At 42.3% G+C, this 21,743-nt stretch overlaps 1 protein-coding gene across 10 annotated transcripts in view; it reads right to left on the reverse strand.

Annotated features, from left to right (window-relative positions):
• Positions 1 to 5,128: 5,128 nt before the first annotated feature.
• KCNIP1 (potassium voltage-gated channel interacting protein 1) overlaps positions 5,129 to 21,743 on the reverse strand; it is a 482,303-nt gene continuing 465,688 nt past the window's right edge. For all 10 annotated transcript variants that reach the window (XM_087760144.1, XM_087760139.1, XM_087760138.1 and 7 more), the window contains 6 exons: positions 19,185 to 19,254; positions 16,231 to 16,301; positions 13,921 to 14,028; positions 12,821 to 12,925; positions 12,176 to 12,238; positions 5,129 to 9,708 (listed from right to left, as the gene is read on the reverse strand). In XM_087760144.1, the coding sequence (XP_087616270.1) occupies positions 9,661 to 9,708; positions 12,176 to 12,238; positions 12,821 to 12,925; positions 13,921 to 14,028; positions 16,231 to 16,301; positions 19,185 to 19,254 (465 nt within the window). In that variant the 3' untranslated portion in view covers positions 5,129 to 9,660. The remainder of the gene's footprint in view (positions 9,709 to 12,175; positions 12,239 to 12,820; positions 12,926 to 13,920; positions 14,029 to 16,230; positions 16,302 to 19,184; positions 19,255 to 21,743) is intronic.

Below are 21,743 nucleotides of genomic sequence, written 5' to 3' on the forward strand. Positions count from 1 at the left end.
GTATAAATACCATACCAAACCCATAGCAAAGCTACAGGAAAGGAACAGTACGTCTCTCCTTGTCTGTTAAATTTTTGAACATAGCTTTTACTGTATCTAAAATTACCTACAGGTCTCTGCAATGTCACACCGATTCCTGCAGTGATCTTTTTTTGCCCTGCTGGGCAGGGCTGCTCGAGCCCTGGCATATCCTCTTCACGGACTGGAATGAGATTTCTATTCCAAATGGGGATTAAATGTGCTTCAGAAATGTGAATTTTCAAGTTCTGAAATTCTGCTTTTGGACTTTAAAGCTGCCAAAATCCAGACCATATTTTCTGGTTTTGCATTCTTACACATTACTTTATGGCATGCACTAAATAGTCACTGCTACAGTAAGACATAAACTAAAGCTTAAATATTCTGTTAATCTTAATTTATTGCTAAAATCACTGCAAGGCATTCCTCTGATGGAAATCTCTTACCTTCTTTTAATTTCAAAGTGTCTCTTGGTTGCTTGTGTCCAGCTGTTTCATCTGAATATAGGAGGAGACTGAGCTAGAAAACAGTTCAGTAACTTGTTTGTAGCAGAAGTCCTTAAAGATTTTAGAATTACAATATCACAGCTTAGTGCAAATTAAAACAAATATAAGACAAATTAAACTACTATAAGATAAATTTTTAAAAATCTGAAACAAAAATTGAGAACAACTTAGAAGTATTTTTGCAGCTCAGTTTGTCGTAGAAACACATAGGTTTTTCCAAACGCTTTTACTAATTATCAATTACGGCACAGATAGGTCTTCTCTCCCATCAGTGCAATGCTCACCCGCTAAAATTCCTATTATTTTTTTACATACAAGTGGTTGGTAACATACTGGCAAATAGTTTTCCACAACACCTCGTGCCTTGTGAAGGAAACATAAGTCTCTTGTACATCTTCACGTTCCGAGTTCTCTAAAATTTAGCATATGTGTTCAGGCAGAAAACATTGCGTTGACTTCTGTCTCCTTGTATACTTATATATTTTCAATTTATATTGATCTATAAGTAAATCAATAAAGTAATTAGAACAAAAAGGTTGGATAAGTTTCTGTGAAAATGTCAACAAAGTCAATCTAACCCTGGGATTGTAAAATCGATCTTTGATTTTTTTTTTAAATCAACAATTTCCAATAACTTCCTATCCCTCTGGAAAGCTCTGGGTCAGCACTAACTTTTCACAGACATTTTAACAAAACAGTTGATTCTACATTATTAAGAGCGGTCCTTTCACCTCCATCCTTTACATCAGCAGCGTACACGCTCCTTGGCTTTCCCTGCAAATGTAAAGCCTAAATACATGCTCTAAAAAACCAGGAAAGTGGAGACATGGCTTTATCGTTCCTATGCCCCCTTCAGTGGCAGGCAGAGGAACCCAAGACGTGGCTTGGGTTTTGGAGCCAGTGCGGACAGGGTCACAAGAAAGCCTGTGGCGTAGGGAAGGATGGTCACAGGGCTCCATGAGGAGTGTTCAGGCTGACCAGAATGGCCTCATTCTTACAGTTTTTTATCTGGATTCCTGGCCCTGGGTGAGGGCAGTAACCATCCAGGCCGATTTCCTTCTGCAGCTAGACTGCACATCAGAACTGACACCTATGAGCAAAACATTGCTTTGTTGTGCTGCAACCCTGTTCCCGTTCTGCATTTCATGGCAGCTGGCTGTGGTTGCAAATCCCAACAAGAAGTAACTGTAAAAGTGTCCCAGGTTTTTATAGGAAATTCTCCCCTCTCCCCACTACCAGAGGCACCGCCAGCCTCTTGCAGAAGCCCTTGTCCTGAATTAGGAGCGCAGGTTACCCCGGTACCACCTTGGCTCTTCCGCAGGCCTCTGCGTGCAGCATGGGGAGCTGCCTACGCTGGCCAAATGCAACCCAGGGACAGGACAGCAGATGAGTTCCCAGGGGGATTTCACAATCAAATATGGCAACTTATTCTGGGCTGCCAGGAGGCACCTTCCCCCCTTGGGGGTTTCCAGCCAGAGCCCCCCAGTGATTCTGAGTCCCTACAATAACAGATGGAGAAAGGCACACTTTTCTTTTACAGGACAAAAAGGAAAGTTTAAACAAAACAGGCTGGAAATAACCACATCCACTGAGGATCTGGAGATCCTCAGTTCGTTTTCCAGCTCCAGGAGGGTGAGTGGGACAGGTCTCCTGTTTGTGAAGAACCAGCCTCTCCTGGCAAAGCCACAGGGGTCGGTCCCTCGCCAGCTCTCCAGTCAATTAGAACATGCAGGATTTCTGCTTATGCGGCTCCCATGCCTTACCCCATACAGTACACACCTGATGTGATGAAAGGACACAAAATTTTGCTTCAGTTCCTTTTCTGTGAATTAGAAATAATTAATTTCCCCTAGATTCTGTTCTTCAAAGTTCACCTTCCCTACTCTTAGATATCTCTGCATAGACATATCTTTAATGACCACATTTATAAAAAAGTATTACATGGCCCTGTTACCTTAATTAGTTCTCAAAGCCAGCTGGTTGAAGACATTTATGTATGAAAGTGGTTAAGTCTGCACTGTGTGACACCTGACATCTGCCCCTCAGGTAATTAACCACGATCCATGCTGGAATGTGCCGGCTCCTTGGCTGGCCCTGGCTGCACGCCGGGAGGGACCCGGGTGACATCTAGCGTTCCTCGCCACAGCCCGGCAGGCAGCACGCCACTGCGCACGCAGCCTCCTCGCTGCCCAGCCGGACCCTATCTTCTCAAATCCAGACATCTATTTATTTGCTGCATAAAGACAAGTTATTTAAGCAAGACATGTAAATTATAACGAGGGTAATTAATTTTTACAGAAACCAAACTTATTCTCCTAGCTGAAAGACAGGGCATGGGATAAGTGCCACTGACAGGGCACCTAACATGTTAATTCTGAGAAGAGCAAGAATCGTTATTGGGACAGCTCCGGTCAGCTAACCTGACACCAGGGTCTGTGCTTTGATGAGATACGAGCAGTATTAAAAATTATCATGGTAATATTGAAAAAAAAAATGGCAGTGTAATTTAGAGCAAACAAGAGGCTGCTCAGTCCCATTTGATTATTATTCTTTTTTTCCAAATCTAAAATCAGAGTAGTACGCATATATACAGATATGATATACCTGGATTTGTTAAAGGTGAATGCAGGTGAAGGATCTAGACCTCTTATGTACAGACATACTTATCTTAACCTCCCCTTTTTAAAACAATTTAAAAAAAAAATATTTGAGAGCTATTCCACAGCTGGGTTATTTCAGGGGCTGAAAATGTGGCTGACTTCTTAGAGAGCAACTGGTGTATGTGAACAGGAGAGCCCCATGGGGAGGTGGCAGTACCTGACCCTCTCCGTCTAACCCACCCTAACTCCAGCTCCCGACTTGCAAGATGCACACTTTGGGGACAGAATTCAAAGAACGAAGCTGCCACTGGAAACCTGTATGTGCTTACCTGTGCTGTGCAGACTGGGGGGGCCGTCACCTGGATGCATAAGGATGCGCCACCTCAGCTGGCCTCAACGCTGTCAGCTGCAGACGAGCAAATGTCAGGCTTCGGGTGACACCCGATTTCATTGTACTTACTACATGGGTAGTGTATAAAGCGATGTCTATCCTTGACTGGCCTGTTGTGGTTAATAACCTCCCAAGTTAACCTGATGATTTAAATACATTGAGGATTTAATATCACTATTACCAATACCTTGCCAATTTGTTTTAACTGCATTTTCGTTATTCTTTAACCTTTAATTAGTGTCACGCAGACAATTAGCAGCTGTCTCTTCAAATTTGTCTGGTCACTTCTGTTTATTTTTAACAACATTTATTCATAAAGACTTTCTTACATATTCCTTTCATTTGGCCTAAATGACTGAAGATTGTGCTAGATATGAGTCGCCTTGCTCATGTCCTCTGTACTTGTCTGCTGTCACCCTATTGCCTGTCACCAGCTTGAATTTGCCTCACAAGGCAAAGGAGTTTAAATAATCCTGAGCACTGAATTGAAGGGCACGGGCTGTGGTTTCAGACAGACTGCAGCTAAGGAAATAATTCAGGATGGAAGGCAGAAAGTTAACAAGCTGCCCTCTTTCCAGCAGGAGCACTCAGCTCCATTTAGGCTTGGACCTCTCAGAATTGATACCAGATATTTGGTTTTAGAGATAATGATAATCTGAGATTTCTTCCTTTAAAGCAATTTGTTAAATTTAATCTAGGTTGCAGACCAACAGATACCTGTTATCCCACAGCGCTCCCAGTCACATCCCGCTCTAGCAGGATACAAGCCTCACCTTCCCCAGCACGCTGCATGGTTTCTCCACGTTTCTCTGTCTCGGATGCATCTTCTGGCCCCAAATGCAAGAGAAGCGGGTAGCCGATAACTTCTACTTGTGCAGAGAAGTAGATCTTCATGAGCCAACATGTCCAGGTCTTTTCTGTTTCCAGCTTTACTGGACCTGCCATGGATAAGCAAAGATTACGGAATTAATCTCACAGTAAGAAAAAGCTATTATTGCATTCAAAAAGTAACCTTTTTCACATGCTGAGTTGCGGCACATGCCTCAGTTTCACCCTACCGTGCTCTGGAGGACGTTCCCAGAGATGCTGTGGGGACAGCCCTCATTGCCAGTGCATACCTGCCCTCTTCCCCACTGTCCCTTCAAACCATCAGATCCAACGCTCCAGACCAGGTAGGCAGCAGGATGAGATGCTCAGCCTGCAGTGGTGATGGGCTGAGAATAAAATCAGAGGTGTCTAATATCTCACAGCAGTAACTAAGGCTTTGGAATGCCACTCGAGCAAACCTGATGCTGAAAAATGAATAAAAAGCATACGCACGTGCCGGTGAGCCAGAGTCTACTTTGCCTAGCAGTAACTGGGTGCACTTCGGAGCTCGTGACAGGCGCTGAACAGGCAGCTTCAACACCTTCTCCTTGCAGGGACAGCAAGAAGTCAGGTTTGGCATTTTCCCCAGGGAACCGTTGTCTCTCCTGAGCAGGCCGGTGCCTCGGTGGCAGAGGCGGCTGTCCCCAGGCTGCTCGCTGCCTGTCTGCGCAGCCAAGAGCTGGCCAGGGGAGCGGTCAGCTGGGCAACACAACCTGTTCAGGCACTGGAGTGAGACCAATACCACGTTTCACACAGACATCTTTATTTTCACATTTCTGCATGTATGCAAGAGAACATTCTTTTTCCTGGGATGTGCTGGTAGACATATGATACCCTACAGAATGGAGTTTGGCAATTTTTTTTTTATATCTATCTATATGTATATATATGTACCTACATATATATAGTCTCGCAAAATTTCTTCTGCACTTCTCCCTGTGTCAGAATGGATGTTTACAACAAACCAGAGCTAAAGGGACACTGCAAGGTTTTGCTTTATTTTCTCTCTAAAATAAAACAGTGCTTGCATTTTTTCTTCAACTTGCTTGTCTTTTCTCCTGGTTATACTTCAGCAAAAATGCTGAAGGGAAAAGACATACCTATAAGCTTTCAATTTTTACTGCTCTGAGATACTATCAGCGATGCAGGTAGAACATTTTTGAACTCTTATTTACACAAGGGCCAGACTATCAGTGAGGTGCATGTCACTGCACCAAATACAAGAGCACCCCTGAATCAGGGATGCAAATAAATCCTTAGCGTGTGAACGTTACGCTCACAGCACAGTTCAGCACTTTAACAGCCTCTACGCAGATAGATATGTGTTTATAAGAGTCCTGCTTTTAAAAGTTTCCCTGTAAATTCTTAACCTGACAGTGTCCCTTAAGAAAAATGTACATACTGGGCTTAAGAAAGGACACCCTCCTACAGATATTTTCTTTTTATTATTAAAACCATTCAACAAAATTTAATACAAATTACCGTTGGAGAATAGCATTTGTGAAGCTACGCATTGCTGCTCCATTAACATGGCTTTAGTTATCACAATTTATATTATTTGCACATTTCCTTAGGTCTTTCACGGCACTTCCATGAAGAAGAAAAAAAGGTTGTTACACTGCTGCTACCATCTCATCAGAGGTCACACACGGACACAGAGATGTTTGTTCTCACCGTGTGTCACAGTCAGGCAATGCCAAGGTTCTGCCCACAACGCTTGAACCTTAGGATATCCGTACCCTCAGGTTTATAGCTTGACTCGTGATTACTCACAATATTGCAATGCATTCAAAGTAACAGGAAAACAAACATCGACAGTAACAGGCATGTTACTTTTTTTTTTTTTTTTTGCATTATCATTGATCACATTCCTATTTTTCAACAGACTGCTGCCTAAAATGCACGTTAGAAAGGCTTTTTTTAGAAAATGCTGGCATGAAGATGCAGACTAATGTTTCTAATGAAACAGTCAGACTAATGATTCAGACGTTATTTAAACATTCACAATTTTGAGAAAATTTGCACAGCTGATAGCACTGACAGATAATCTAACTCTAACTTAGAAGCCAGCATAGTAACTACCTTCCACATACTGGCAGTAGGATTTATGATGGTATGAGATTAGAATAGCATACTATGTTTTATTTAGAAAGCTGTAGTAGTAAGTACTTGCCATAAATATTGCAAGCCCCCATTGTGAGCGATGGGAGGCTTTGCAAGTTTACAAAGTAACATTCATGGAAAACATAAAAAACAAACCCAAAGACATTTCCATGCAGAGTGCGATTCTCTCACAGTCACTGGATCTCTGTCACCTGTTGGCTGGAGCACACGTGCCACATACACATAGGCTGCTCACGGAAAACCCAGAGGCCTTCTATGCACTGATGCATACCAGCCTCTGGCTGATATCGGTGGGATCAGATAAACGCAGGATAATAACTGGTTTCGCAAAGGCAATGACTCTGCCACAGACAGAATTTACAGTTAGAGCTCCGTGAAAATTGTGTGTCAGTTCAGCAATCCTCCTGTCTCAGCTACAACGGACTTCAAGCGGAGCAGAGAGGTAGCAACCCAGGGCTGAACATCAGGTACGCGCAGGCAGGCTCTGGACTCCCGCGAGACCGAAATCGAAGCTAGCTATGCCTCAAGGGCAGAATCAGGACCAGCGCAGCTTTCAGCATCTCCCCTCTCTGCCTAACGCACCTCCAGCATTACTGGGAGCCGAAAACTGACACTGGAGCAAAAAAGGAGATGCCAAAACTGCAGGGTCACTAACGGTAGCCTGATTTCAGCAACGCGCTTAAGCTCGTGCCGAGAGTAACATCCGAATGTCTGAAGTATGTTGCCAAACCGGGGCCACGCTCAGCAGAAAGCAGTTATAGCCCTGCGACACAGGCATACCCACACCACCCGCACAAGCACTTCTGCTAGTGGAGACACAGAAAACATAGCTGAGGCTGAATTCATCACAGTAACTCCAGAAATTTATTTAGCTTCAGGGACCATGGTATCGTGCAACTAGTAATGTTTTCTTTTGAAAAGGGCACATTCAAATTTTGCTAACTTTTCAGGCTGTATGTGCCATCTCACGAGCACATTTGGAGCAACACTGTTAGAGGAGAAAGGCACTGTGCTTAGCCCAAAGCCAATGCTTGCTTTCCATTTTCTTGACCACTTTTCCCTCAGCTGAAGTTAACTGCTTAGACTGACAACAGACAGATGCTCTTTTGGTGTGGGGAAAAAAGCAGGTTATTCATTATATTAAATTCTGTCATTTGCTAAAGTGATTGCAACAAGAATCAAGAAGGAACAATGTAAACCTTGTGCATGATTTCAGCTACAACTGTTGTCTTTATCAAGTGCCTATTAAACAAAAACTAAGTAGACAATACCGGACAACTGGAGGACAAGGCTACTGTCACAGCATCGCATCACTTCTGCGAATCACAGCACATTACTGGAGTTGCTATGCTCTGTATCATTGCTAGGAAGGAATTAATTAACGGTATTTGTATGAAAGACAATAAACAGGATAGACTAGGGTGTCATTCCTGCGTACGTGTAACTTCCCTCACTTGAACAGCACTTTTGATGACAAGTGGGCAACTTAAAGGAATAAAGTTAAGATTACATCGAATTGTACAGAGGAGCACGGTAAGAGGGGAAAATGTCCCATCTTGGGGAATAAGCATAGCATTACACTAGTACTGATCAGACCTACTTCTATAATCAGGAATACCTCAATAGATTAAATTTTTATAAAATATAGGGCTACAGAAATGAGGCATTCTATATATTTTGTATTATAAAAAGCTTCCACTTACATAATTTTTAAAATATATCTTCACCGCTAACAGTATATTTGTAATATAGTATCTAATATAATAAAAATATATGCTTACTGGATGGGAGCAATGTTGCACTATGTCAGGGACTCTCCTTTCTGCGTGGTTTGAGCAGCTGGAAAAGTTGGCTGTTCCCTCCTTCCCTTGGTTTCTCAGCCATCGGCTGCCTGGAGACTGCAACAGCACTCTGGCGTGTTAACTTTCTTAAAGAGTCCTCTGCAAACCAGGCTCTGACATGTTCCTCAGCTGACAAATAATCTACTGGGCAAAATCCAACCTTGGTGTAAATTCACTACATGATTCTTTCTGTTTTACTAATTAAAAAAAACAAATCCCCAAACCAATGCTCTCTTTATTTGGCATTAGTAAGGAAATGGGACTTGTACAAGTCATGCAACTGCCTTGTAGAAAAAAAGATTTTGCTACAGAAGATGCTAAATTACTCAAAGGGACATACGGGCCTGGCAGCTGAAATTCTAAAGTGGGCAAGATTTTACTGTAACTTCCAATGGAAAAATACAAATGTTCAAATGATGAATCTAGGAAGCGTGTGCCAAACTACACCGAAAGGACCACAGCACAGGACCACAGTGCTGCTGAGATGCACACTGGGGAATCACTTGGTGTCCCACCACGCGCTGGGACTGCAGAAGGTGGCTGGGACCAGAGCACGTATTCATCTTCCTGTACCAGCCTTTATAAACCCACCTGGCCTTGCAAGAACTTACCATCGTTGAACAGGATTTGTTCTGTAGTTTGAAAATTTATATGTGCAACACGTTTTGCTCCTTTCTGGCTCACCCTGGCATGAAGATCCTCTAGTTAATGTGGTAACGAAAAACTCCACCAAACTCAGTGTGGTGGCACCAGTGCATGTGAGAGGCAAAGCGGGATCTCTGCAGAAATGGGGATATTGGCTACACGGGCTGTCTGCTTTATGTCCTAGGTACATTTACTGTTCATTTTTTACAGATCGCCCCGGTAGATTCGACTTTTGTCAAAGCAGATTAACGGCAAGGCATTCATAAAACATTTTGCCGTATGGTAGTACAGACTGAGCTTTTCACTTGCAACAGGTGACTGAGTAAGCTATCGACATGTGCTATCATATGTAATCAAGCTTGCTAGATTAAAAGCAGGACTTGTGCCTAGCAAACAATGCTGTATATTACTCATTGAACTTCGAGCAGCAGTTCTCTCTTGTCAGGGTTTATTAAAATATTCACATGCTTCCAAAACGAAACAAAGGTCCACCGACGTCTCCTGGGGAGAAGAGGTGGGATCAGTTGCATTCAGTTGCCATTTGGTTGGAGATGTCGTACAAAATCCTCACACACTGAACATGGCTGAATTGTAAAAAGCTTTCACCCAGAAAGGAGGTCTTTGTTACACAGAAAGTCTCTGACTCCTCCAGCGCTCGCCAGACACAGTTACATCACGTTCTCAAAGAGCTGTAAGGATCTCATGATGTTGTCGTCCTGAAAGCAATGACAAGACATTTTCATAAAACCAGCACTGACAAGCCTGGCTCATAACTGCGCGGCACAGGAGGGGCTCTGCAGCTGCTACTGCAGGCAACAGCCTTGCTTTCATAATGCTTTTCATCCTCGATGAGCTGGAATTGATGCAGTGATCAGGTCCTGATTCAGCAAAGCAGTTGTCTCTTACTTTGGCACCTTAGTTGCTTTGAGGCATGCAAGCACAGGATCTTCTCATAAGCTTGACATTCAGCGTGGGCTGTGGTTTACTGAAGAAAGCCAGACACCAGCATTGAGCTGGTGACTGCACTGAACCCTCAGACTTCAGTGCCCAACTGCATTTTATTGATCCTGAATATGCAAATATGCACTTAGCTAATATGCTTCAAAAGCCCAAATGAAATTGCAGGTTTTGAACTGATAAGCAAGCTGCTTTCAAGGACCACTTCATCCCTGAAATACAACCAGCTCAAACCCAAAATACATGCAATCTCAGCCTCTTCAAGGTTCCTAGACCCAAATGAGAAAGTTGGAGACACACAAGGGAAAACCCAGATTGTTTCTCATGAAGTCTTGAAATTGTACTTCAAAGTAACAACCAGAGTAATATTCAGAGACATAATGATGATTTCCTCCCCCTCCCCCCCCCGCCCCCGCCCAGGAATTCAGTTATTCCAAAAGTTAGAATAACAGTTTGCCTGTAACATGAAAATAATTTTCCACATTGAGAAACTTAAGAGATCTATTGCATCTCATTCCTCTATTTTATTTTGAGGCTGCATCCATCTATCTCACTTCTAACACAGTTTGGTGGGTACTAGTACAAGGTATCGCCTTACATGGGAAACCAATCATCCTCTCCAAAGCAACGTTACGAGTTCTCTGCCCATGAGCCATATCCTCAGAAATGGCAGAGGTAAGCACTGTAGTGCACTCTGGTTTGTTTTTAATAAAGAAAGAAAAGAAGAAGTTAATGTTGCAGGGCTTGCTCCTATCTGCCAGGACACCACACACGCCAGTGCATCAGACTGCACAGCTCCTAGTGCAAGTATTTCAACAGAAGGAACCAAACCCAAACCAGGGCAGGGCATTAAACAATCTCTAACAGTTAAAAGTAAAGCAAAGCTGCTTCAATACTGAGACCACTAATGATACACATGCATCCAGCCTGAAGGCAAATTATGAACGTGAAGAATAATACACAGCACAAATGATCAAATTAAAGACGAGGCCAAAAATAAGCTAAACAATCAGGAGGGACCAAGAATGAAGTAACTGAAAAAAAATTAGCCTTGTATTATGCATCTGCTAACAAGGATTTTGCGGCCTGTAGTCCCTGACTGAGAAGTAATCTGGATATTGCCTGAGCCAGACTTCACACAGAAACAGCGGGAAGCCAGCCTAGCCCTCCACAGTGAGCGTCTTCCCATTGCTCAGGTACAGGAGAGCTGTCTGACTGCAGAACAAGAAAGATTTTTCCAGGGAAAGTCAAATACACAGGAGAGCTGGTATGCAATTATTTGCACCAATGTAAACTTTCTAAAATGCAGAGGCCATTATTGTACTCATTAAATATTAGAGATATCTCTGAGCAAACATTCACCCAGTTAATTACAGTCTAAGACAACAGATCCTTTGCCAATTTCATGTTAATGCAGATGCTTGTCTTTGTGCCAGTGCTAAAAGTACCAGCAAATATTTATTACAGCCAACCTAGTGTATGGAATTTGCAAGAGGGAGCTTATTTCTAAAACAGGAAAAAAAAAAATCATTGCTATGATGACAGCATTTGCTTTTAATGTCTGACCATGAAAACATCAATGGGTTTTGTAAGTCGGTGCTGTAACTACAAGATTTTGAGAGAACTTCGACTCTGGGCAGTTCCAGCAACGTGGTACCTGCTAATGAGATACAGGGGCACGACACAGAGACAATATCAGCCTCTTAAAAAAAAAAAAAACAAACAAAACACCAAACAAAAAACCCCACACCAAACAAAACCAAAAAACCCCACAAAAAAAAAAAAATATGAGCCTCTTAAAAAAAAAACCAAACAAAACACCAAACAAAAAACCCCACACCAAACAAAACCAAAAAACCCCACAAAAAAAAAACAAACAAAACCAACACTGAGGAAGGTTAAGGGCATTATGAGCTTTCTCTAGAGTTATCTGCTTGTCTACAGAATCAGGTACTGCAGTTCACTCAGGAAAATAAGACCACTGGCCACCAGCACTGGAAATGAAGAGGCCCTCTCCCATGATTCGCCTGACCCTACTCCCCTGTTCAGTCAGACTTCACAGAGCACCACCAGAAACTCCATCTCGAAGCTAGCTTTTTCACAGAGCAAAAGGAAACCTGGGATCCTGAGCAGCAGCATCTTGTTTCAAATGGAGTTTGTCCAAAGGGACAGCAAATGCTGTGGCATGAGCTAGGCCTTTCGTTACAGTTATAATTTTGTCCTTACCTCCTGACACGATTCAATAAACTCATCTAAAGTTACAACACCATCTTTGTTTTTATCCATTTTCTGCAAAATAAAATAAAAAAAAAAAAATGTTGTTTCCATAGGTAACACTGCAGTTATAGTATAATATCTTATTTGATGCAACCTGAATAAACCCAGGGCACTTCACAAACTTAGATTACAGACTCAGTGTCATTGGATAAATTTGCCAACTGCTAAGGACTTGTTTACTCCAGTATTTGGAGCACTTTTGAGGTCATCTCCAACTCTTCCTTCCTTGGCATACACAGCAACCTCTGCCCTTATTACATCGTTTATTCATTCACTGCCTCACCAACCAGCACCCATATTCCTGTCTCTCTTCACGGGTAACTGAAAGAAGCAGCACAGAAGGGCTGCAACACACGCAGAGGCTCCAGACTTGCTGGATGTGGCACATCCCAATGCAAAGGGTCGGGCTAAGAGACAAATGGGATGCCTTGGGGTCAGGAAATCAGCAGACACTGTAGTGTTAGGCTGAATGGCTGCTAGGATTTATTTTGGAATATACAGTGGGACACAGGATTGAACTTGGGGCTAACCTTACAGTAAAGTATATCAGTGCATAGCTCAAGTGTTAAGAAAAACACATCAAAAATCAAGTACCTGGAAGAATACTTCTACATGCTGCCTTGGAGCATCCTCCTTGAGCACTGGATACGTGTACTTTCCCATCATATCATAAATTGCCTTTACAATATCCATCATTTCCTGCAGTAGCAGCATGCCAGCAGAAACACAAAAGGGAAATTAATAGAAATGATAGCACATTTCTTTCTTTTACTACCCTTTTCTTCACCCTCCTTCTCCTATTACAAAACAGCACAGAGAATGCCTATACATGTGCATGAAGACAGAGGTATCATCATATACAAGTTCATCTATAAAAACCAAGGGCTTCTTTCTGACTGCACCACGACTTTGCCACAGCCGTGTTGGAGGTGCCTGCAGTGCTCGCTCCCCTCCTCTGGCCAGGCAGTGTTGCAGGACACGTGCTCTGAGGTGGCAGATGCTGGGGATGGTGTTGGGCTGGAAGTGGCGTGCTCGGTCCTGAGCACCGCAGCACCGACCTTGTCCCAGAGCCTCCTCCAGGGCCAGAGACCCTCACAGCAATCACTGGGAACCCAGCACTTCTCCACACCTTGCACAAACTGCCACGCAACTCCATGACCAGTAGCAGTAACCACAAACCCTCCATGTACGCACAAGAGTTTTGAAACAACAGACCAAGATGTATTTGCAAAATATTCAGGTTACCATGCTCAAAACCAAGGCCTCCCACAAAGGGAACAAGCAATATCAGATAAGAAGATAAAACCAGATGATGATGTGGGATTTGGAAGTGGTGCTGGGGGCTTGTAGTGCTTTGGGTGAGCCCACACCATACCTCCCAGTGCAGCCAGAATCCCCTGCACCTCAGTCACTGAGTAGCTATTGTCACCAGCAACCTCCCCTTTGCAAAGGTTATGTTGCTCATAGCTGTAACTAGGATTTTGCTCCTGGCTAAAGCAATCCATTAAAGGCACTATAATATAGGAAAATATGTCTACAAATGTAACATGTGCACTTTACTTAGACACAGATAAATGCTCAAGTCCAGTCTGATTTGCCTCTAATTAGCTGCATGCAAAATTAATTGTGCTCTGCAACAGAAACCAGTCAGGTCTCTTCAGAAATCAGCCACATTTGTCAGAAAACACCCTTACCTCCTTGTTTATATAGCCATCCTTGTTTATGTCGTACAGATTAAACGTCCATCTTAGCTTTTCATGAACAGTTCCCCGCAAGAGAATAGACAATGCCATCACAAAATCCTGGTTCAAGGCAGAGAGAGAGAGAGAAATGTGAATTTTCATAATATCCTCTTCTAAGTCACCTTCTTTATATAACGCCAGTCAAAAGACATATCTTTTTAGGATAGAGCATATGGTCATCAATCTCTTCTGACTCCTATTTGCAAAAAATGTGCCCTCTCTGACCGAACTCAATGGACATTGCATCCACTAAGATGATCTGAGTACTATCACACTAATAAATGTGTATGAGGTAACCACAAAAGTCAGAAAAGTCCTCAAGTACTCAACTGCAGCCACTGTAAAGGCCAAGCTTATGATATGGGTTAGGCAGCTTAGCAAGGCTGGAAGGGCAGGAAGACCTAATGGGTGCTGCAGCCTTAAACCCTCCCAAGTCCTAGGGTGAGGGGTGTGAAAACGGCATGGCCTTAAGAGCAGATCCAGTCCAAGGCAGGCAGACTTTGATCCTAAAGTCGATAGGAGAGTGGCTGCTCTGGCTCCGCAGACTGTGCCAGGAACAGCACAGTATGCTCAAGACCAGAAGTTGGGACACCTTCCTTGCTCCCCATCCAAATTTATCATGCTCTAAACTCTAAACACTGCATGAATGTAAGCATGGCAAAATATATGTCTGTTTAAGAGCACCATGAGATGCTTCAGTGACAATTTCCCTCCTAGAAATGGTCTGCTGCAAGGAGGAGTCACTCAGACTGCCGCCGCCTGGTTAAACACAGCTGGACTCCAACTGCGGCAGTGGAAGCTGATGCTTTCTTACCCCCAGACCTAGGGCGCTAGCAAAGGAGGAGGAGGAAAATCCAGCATTTTCTGTGTCCACTTTGAGAGAGACAGAAAGATCCCGAACTCCTCCAACACAGGGAGCCTCAGGTTTTGTTCTCTGGCAAAATCTGTCAAGACTTGACCAGATGCTATTCCCACCACTAATTACTGAGTCTGGGACACAGCATTTTAATTATAATTTTTGTTTGCAGTAAAGTTATTGCTTCCAGTAACTTTGATTTACTGTTTATACTGCACAGTGGCTGAGGCATTGTAAGGAGCATCACTACAGGGATTTATTAGTACAGGCAGAGCTTCAAGCTAACAGAGCTATACAGTTCCTGATACCTCACTTAACGTACTTAGTCCTTCCTACGTTATCTCCATTAGCTCTGCATGGGGCAGTGCATCACTTCTTAGAAACCTTTGCTCCTCAGTCCCAAGGCTCAGAGGAATTTGAATTTGCTGAACAATACAAAAAAGGAGACAAAATGCTTATGTTTGACAACCACTAAAGAGACAGGTTTGCCAGGAAGGAAAGCTCAGCACTTTTTTTTTTTTTTAATAAATACTTATCTAAGCATTTTGCTGTGTCTCAGTCTGTTTAGGTTTCTGGAAATCTCTAACTACTGAGGAGCTGCCATATGCAAAACTCCCACTGCAGCCATTGCTACAGACACGCACATGTACATATGGTAACGTTCCCATTTTACATTTAATAAATGAACTAATTTCTCAGTCTTACTTGGAAATTACTGGAGTTCTTAGCCATTTGATGGCAAAGGCAAGACTGCCTATGATTTCTAGTTTTATGATCGCAGTAAACTGTCTTCAAAATTATGAAGTTCATCTTCCACAGGCGTATGACTTAACATATCCCTTTGCTGCGCTCCAACTATGTGTGTGAGATTGAAGGATGGCTATTTGTAGCCACAGCAACAAGCTTTTTAGTTAAAGGGTGGATTTGGTTTCCCTAGGAACGAAGTACCTAAGATGCTTGTTCAATATATCAAATAAGCTAAAAAAAAAAAACAACCAACCAGCAGAAAAACACCCCAGTGTATTCCAGGAACATACAAATGTAACCCTGCAATGCATGATGACCGAAGAAGACACAAGATGTACTGGCTTTTCTTTGACATCCAAATTATCTGTGCGAATCACTGGACGGAACTGTCCTCGACCTCTCCTCTCTGCTAAATAAAGCTCTGCACTTTCTCCCCGTGGTACTGAATAACATGATCTATATGTTTCTTTAGCGAAAGGAAACATGCAATTCCATCTGCATAAATTAAAGTGAACCAGATTTTAAAATATCAACTGATTTTAGACTGAAACCTCTAACCCATAATACAAGTCCTACTAGTTTGCAGTGAAGAACGGATGGAGAAGCTTAAAAACACAAAACTGAGAAAGAGGCATCAAAGGAGGATGCAAAACAATTACCTCAAACTTCACGGAGCCATTTTGTGCAGTGTCAAATGCGTTAAAGAGATAATGTGCATATGTGCTAGCATCTGAAAAACACAAAGGGCACTGATTAGTACAACAGTTCATTATACACTAACAGCTCTAAAGAACATTCATGACCTTACTTTTTTCTTTTGTATAAAAACCAACCTTGTAGCATTGCCAGATATTCTATGAACTAGCGAATGTTAACATGGATTTGCATACTCCCCACACCCTCCCTTAAAACAGCCTGGAAATGTAAATGCTTTTATTACAGTAGAAACAATCTGGATTGTGGGGCTGTACTTGAAAGAATGAGCAAAAAAAAAAAAAACAACCTCCCAAGAGTGTCTCTGGGGCAAATGGAGTATTAGCTCTGGTGGGAAATGCAGCAAAACCACCAAAGAGTGATTGCAGCATGTGTGCTTCCTTCCTCTACCTTTTGCTTTGTGTGAGATACAGCAGAGACCCCCAGGGACTGTGCAACTTCAGAAGGGTCTCGTTCCAGTAACTTCAGTTTGGCCCATGACTGTTAACGAGCAATCTCATCTGAGGCATATTTTCATCCTTTTGAATCTTAAACTACGGGTTTTAGCAAATCTTTTCTATTGAGAACAACACTTTCTATGGCCACGTGAAGGATGGCTGTTAACTGGGAAAAGCAGTAACGGCATGCAGAAAAAAAATCAAGTAGGTGTATGACCTTACGACCTTCACTGGCCCGTTCTCTGCTCTGGAGGCAATTCACGCTGCTCTCTGTGTTACTAGAGCCCACCTTTTCAAGATGGAAGCAACTGCCATTAAATTCCCTTAATTATTTCATTGCTATTCTAGCAGCCACGCACTTTTTTGTCTCTTCTAGTCTTTGCCTCTAGCACACAGTGTTAGTCAAGCCTGAGTCTTCATGCTCAATGAATGGGCGTTCAGGTAAATCCTGGTGCCCTGTGCTATGCAGGCGGTCAGGTGGAATGACCCAGCACCTCTTTACTCTGATCTCTATGAAATGATTAAATATTTTCACATTATTCAAATCCAGGAAAGTGTAACAGTATGCAGAAAAATCAAATATTTAAATTACTGTCATTCATAAGGATAGAATAGACTGGACTGTAGGAAAAAAATAATTGTCTACTACATTTTTAAGAAAAGGATTCTGAAATAAAATAGCTCCAGAAGAAAACCATAGACATACTTATGGAACAGTCCTACTAAAAACTAATTAAACTAAACTAAACAATGAATTAAAAATATTAAACTAGAGGTCTTATTTCCTTAGGGTATGATGTACATAAAAATTACTAGATCACTAGTATTATTTGATGACAGATTAGCAAAAATGAAAACCTGTCAAGGATAGGAGCCCTATGTAACAAAAATATCACAAGCCTGGGATGACACGGCACAAAGTTTTTATAATTCAGAGCTACTTTACTACCTCTGGGATGTACAAGTTTATCTGTACAGAGAGCCATAAAAGTGAAAAAATCTCTGAGGAATCCAAGATTTCACAATTTATGATGCTAAGGTTATACAAACAGCTTGGAAACCAAGTGAAAGAAAACAGTATAAAATACAAAATCACATCTGCTGTTAAACTGATTTATTATTAAGCACGGTTTTACTACCATCATCATTAACCAAGGGAGAATCACATTTTGAGGGAATAGGATACAAAAAAAAAAAAAAAAAAGGCAAGTCTTTGTCAACTGCAGCAGAGGGGAAAAAAAGGGGAAAACTCCATGAAAAGATGAAGTTTCTGTGCCTGATTGTTTTTCACACATGGGAAGGAAGGAGTCACCTGAGGCATGTCACTTAGAGGAGTTAGTGCAGTTACCTGGGGTAACTGGAGTTCCTTGGACTTACCGGAACTTGGGTTGAAAACACAAATCACATCCAGAAATACACTAAGATTATAAGTACTTAAATTTTGCATATTTGTTAAAAAAAAAAAAAAATAGACTGGTTATAACAAAAACAAAAGCAACCACAATAGGAAATCATCAAGTCCATACTGAAATTTAATGTAAACTTTTTATAGGTGTACAGCTTTGAGGTCACCGGCGTTGTAAAACATAAGCATGACGTGTTTTATCTTCACATTTAGTTGAAAAACCACTTGTTAATGACCTTCTTAAAGTAAACGCACATGCACACATACACTGTTGCAAAAACTTCAGTCATCATTCCACGAGTCTGTTCTGCAGCTACTACAGACTGGAATAGATTTGGAAAGCCTCAAACACGGAATCTTTTACTAAAAAGCCGCTTAAACCCATGACTCATTTCTTTCAATTTGAGAACAGTATCCCCACAGAACATACCCAGTTAGAGGAACATAGAGATTCTTGATGTTTTTAAAAGGCAAGAACATACATTATTTGAGAGGTTTAATACAATACTTTAATATTCCAATACGTGACATGACACGATCTTAGTCACACAAACACCAAAAATGACCATTTCATGTAGCTAGGGGTACACACATCAACTAAGAACTGCTTCAAGAATTATAGGGAGGTTTTTATTAATTTGCAGGCCAAAATGAGGTCTGGGACTCTTCTATGCTAGATACTACATGCACAGCAGTCCAACAGCAGGGAAGCAAAGGCACACTGAGGGGAAGTGATTTAGCTTTCTGCCATCCCGAAAGTCAGTACAAAAAAAGGCATCAATCCCCAGTTTCTATTTTGCACTTGGGGAATAAAGAGCTGACAACGAGGGGCAATCATTAATGTGGGTTTGTCTATATTCTTGTGAAATAACTGTTCAAAGGGCCTAACCTAATTTTATCACTTTGATGTTTGTGTTTCTGTTTAAGATCCTGCAAAGCTTAAGCTCAATTCACATTTCTTGCACAGATTATCTGAGGTAGTTTTGCAGCCAGCTGGCAGTAATGAATGTTAGGGCATGCTTCAATAAACCTGACAGACGCAAAGTACTCCGCTTACCTCCATGAGGAAAAAACTGCGCATAGATCTGTTTGAATGTCTCTTCATTAACAACCCCACTAGGACATTCCTGTTGGAAAACCAAAAAAGAAAAAAAAGAGTCAAAAAAAACCCCCCAGCTCTGTAAAGGTTCATTTGCAAAACTCTACAAGCCTGAAGAGAGCAATTAAACAAATCACCTTCCTGTTCTCACAGTGCTCTGGATGCACAGACTGTGCAGCTGAAGAAATTAAAATAATTCAGACTGCAATTTCATCTTAAGCATCTCATAGACATGGTTCACCATTATTAACATTTCTAACAGTGTTTTCAGCAGTGTTTAATCGCTGTTTTATAGGACGACCTAGAAAGGCAGCTCATGCCTTCTGTCATATGAAGCTTTCATCTAATAATTACAAATAATCTCAGTGCCAGCTAACGCTTCCCTGTCTGATGCCTCCACATATATGAATTCATTAATCTTGAGCAGAAGACTGTAGCCAGATACCTGATACCAGCTCCATGGAGGCTAATGGTACATACTATACTCGTAAGTCCTTACAAACAAGCATTAGTATTAGGGCAAAAAAGATTAGATCATTTTTAACCTGTTTATCTACTCAGTCTTCTGTAAACTTCTGAGAAGCCAGACTGTGCCAATGCAAATTTTCTAACATAGCAACCTGTGGGGTTATTGTATTTTTAAGCTTTGGTACTAGAATGTGAGGCATTTCATTTCACTTTTGGCTGCTCAAATAGGGGCAAACACTTAGGAAGAAGGTGGCAGATTTTCTGCCCTGAACTTTCTGATCTACTAACTACAGGGTGCTTTACCCTGTAAGGGATATCTGAACCAAGGTCCTCAGATCTCACCCAGCAAGATGCGGGACCACAGGCAATGGAAGAGATGGGTGAAAAATGGCACAAGAACTGTCTCCGTTTTGTGAATCCTGTTTCCTTACTCTCAAGTCTTTTTTTAAATTACTTGGACAATTCAAGTAAAATTCAGGAGCAAATTTAGCTTAACTATGGTGCTTTACCACCCCCCCAACAGCTCAGTGCTGTTATAGCACACGTTCATGTATCACAGAGAGCCTCAGGCACTGCCATCTGACTACGTGAATTTTGCAATTATAGACAATATTTCCCAGTTGATGACACTCTTCCTCACAGATTTGCCTATCAACCAATTTTGAAAACCAAACCAGAGCAAAACAATAAAATAACCACGGCACTGAGCCTTTTTCACAGAGCACCAAATTATAGATACAGAGGAGTCAGCTTTCTCCCACATTCAGAAGTGCCAACTGGGAGAGACGCCGCAGGTCTGTCCCCTGCTGCAGGCATTTGGCCCCGTTCACAGCAATTTAAATTCCTCAGCCCCAGCTGGCAGTGTGTCACATGGAGGGAAGAGGGAGCAAGAGCACTGCCCCTCCCGGCAGGACATGCTGAAGATGGATTATCTGAGTAGGTTAACTCAGAATCTCTCACAAAACTGGTGCGTGTATCTTGGTTTGATCCTTATGGTTAAGCTGAAGGACAGATTTGGGATCAAGAAAGTTCATCAGTTACTGGCAGTATACTCGCTCCATGCTTTCCTCTTTCTGTGTCACACTATGGTTGCTGCCCCATTTTAATACAGGTCCTTCAGCAAGGAGTTTCACAGATCTATAACCCTTTGCACAAGGAATCACCAGCTTTCCATTTTTGGAACCTGACTCCTACTACCTTGCCTGATAGCTCTGAATTCCTGTATATATAGAGAGAGCAAACAGTTGATCGTGACACTTTTTCTACCTGCCACTTGCGATTTTGTAGATCTTCCCTTTGTTATCTCTTTTCCAGGCTGAAGCACCCCACCCTGAGAAGCGCAGAAGGCACTGAGCATCCTTTGACCATTCCTCCTCTGCATCTTTCCATTTCCACTGTACCTTTTTTGAGACAGCAGCGCAGGACTGCAAGCCATATTCAAGATGCCGGTACACCGTTCATTTGTCCAGCAGCATAATGGTGTTCTCTCCCTGTTTCTCTCTTCTTTTCCTAATAAATCCTAATCGGAATTACTGGAGAAACGCGATGGAAACCGTTTTTCAGATCTTTTCAATAATGCTAAGGCTAATCCAGTCTATTGGCTAACCCTGACTAGTTTTCAGGCAGCATATATTTTCCTCCTGGACTTACCTTCTAAAGTAACAAAAATTCATTTAAGAGTTCATTCTTCCGCACTAACGCATCTAGGAGGGCCAAGCCTCTGCGCGGACTGAGATGTTGTGGTAGCACAAGCAAACTTGGGGATGAACAGAACTGAGTTTGAAAGAGCAGAGCTGCACAGGCTTTACATCCAAACACGCTTCTGCCACGTTACACTACCTGGAACATGCCTGCTACACCACATGATGCCCCCTAATCTCCCTATAATTCTGTGCTTGGCCTGGACTTCATTAAAGAGTAGGCTTGGGAGTGTGTGCCATGGCCCTCGGCGGGTTTGCAAAGCCAGACAGAAGCCAGTACTGCTGGAGTTACTCGCTACTGGCAGCCTGGAGCTGCCATAGATGCATACACTCACTGCGTGTTACACCC

Source organism: Nipponia nippon, unplaced genomic scaffold (assembly GCF_047370975.1).
Source record: "Nipponia nippon isolate SJK-2023a ecotype South Korea unplaced genomic scaffold, ASM4737097v1 scaffold_21, whole genome shotgun sequence".
NCBI classification, from domain to species: domain Eukaryota; kingdom Metazoa; phylum Chordata; class Aves; order Pelecaniformes; family Threskiornithidae; genus Nipponia; species Nipponia nippon.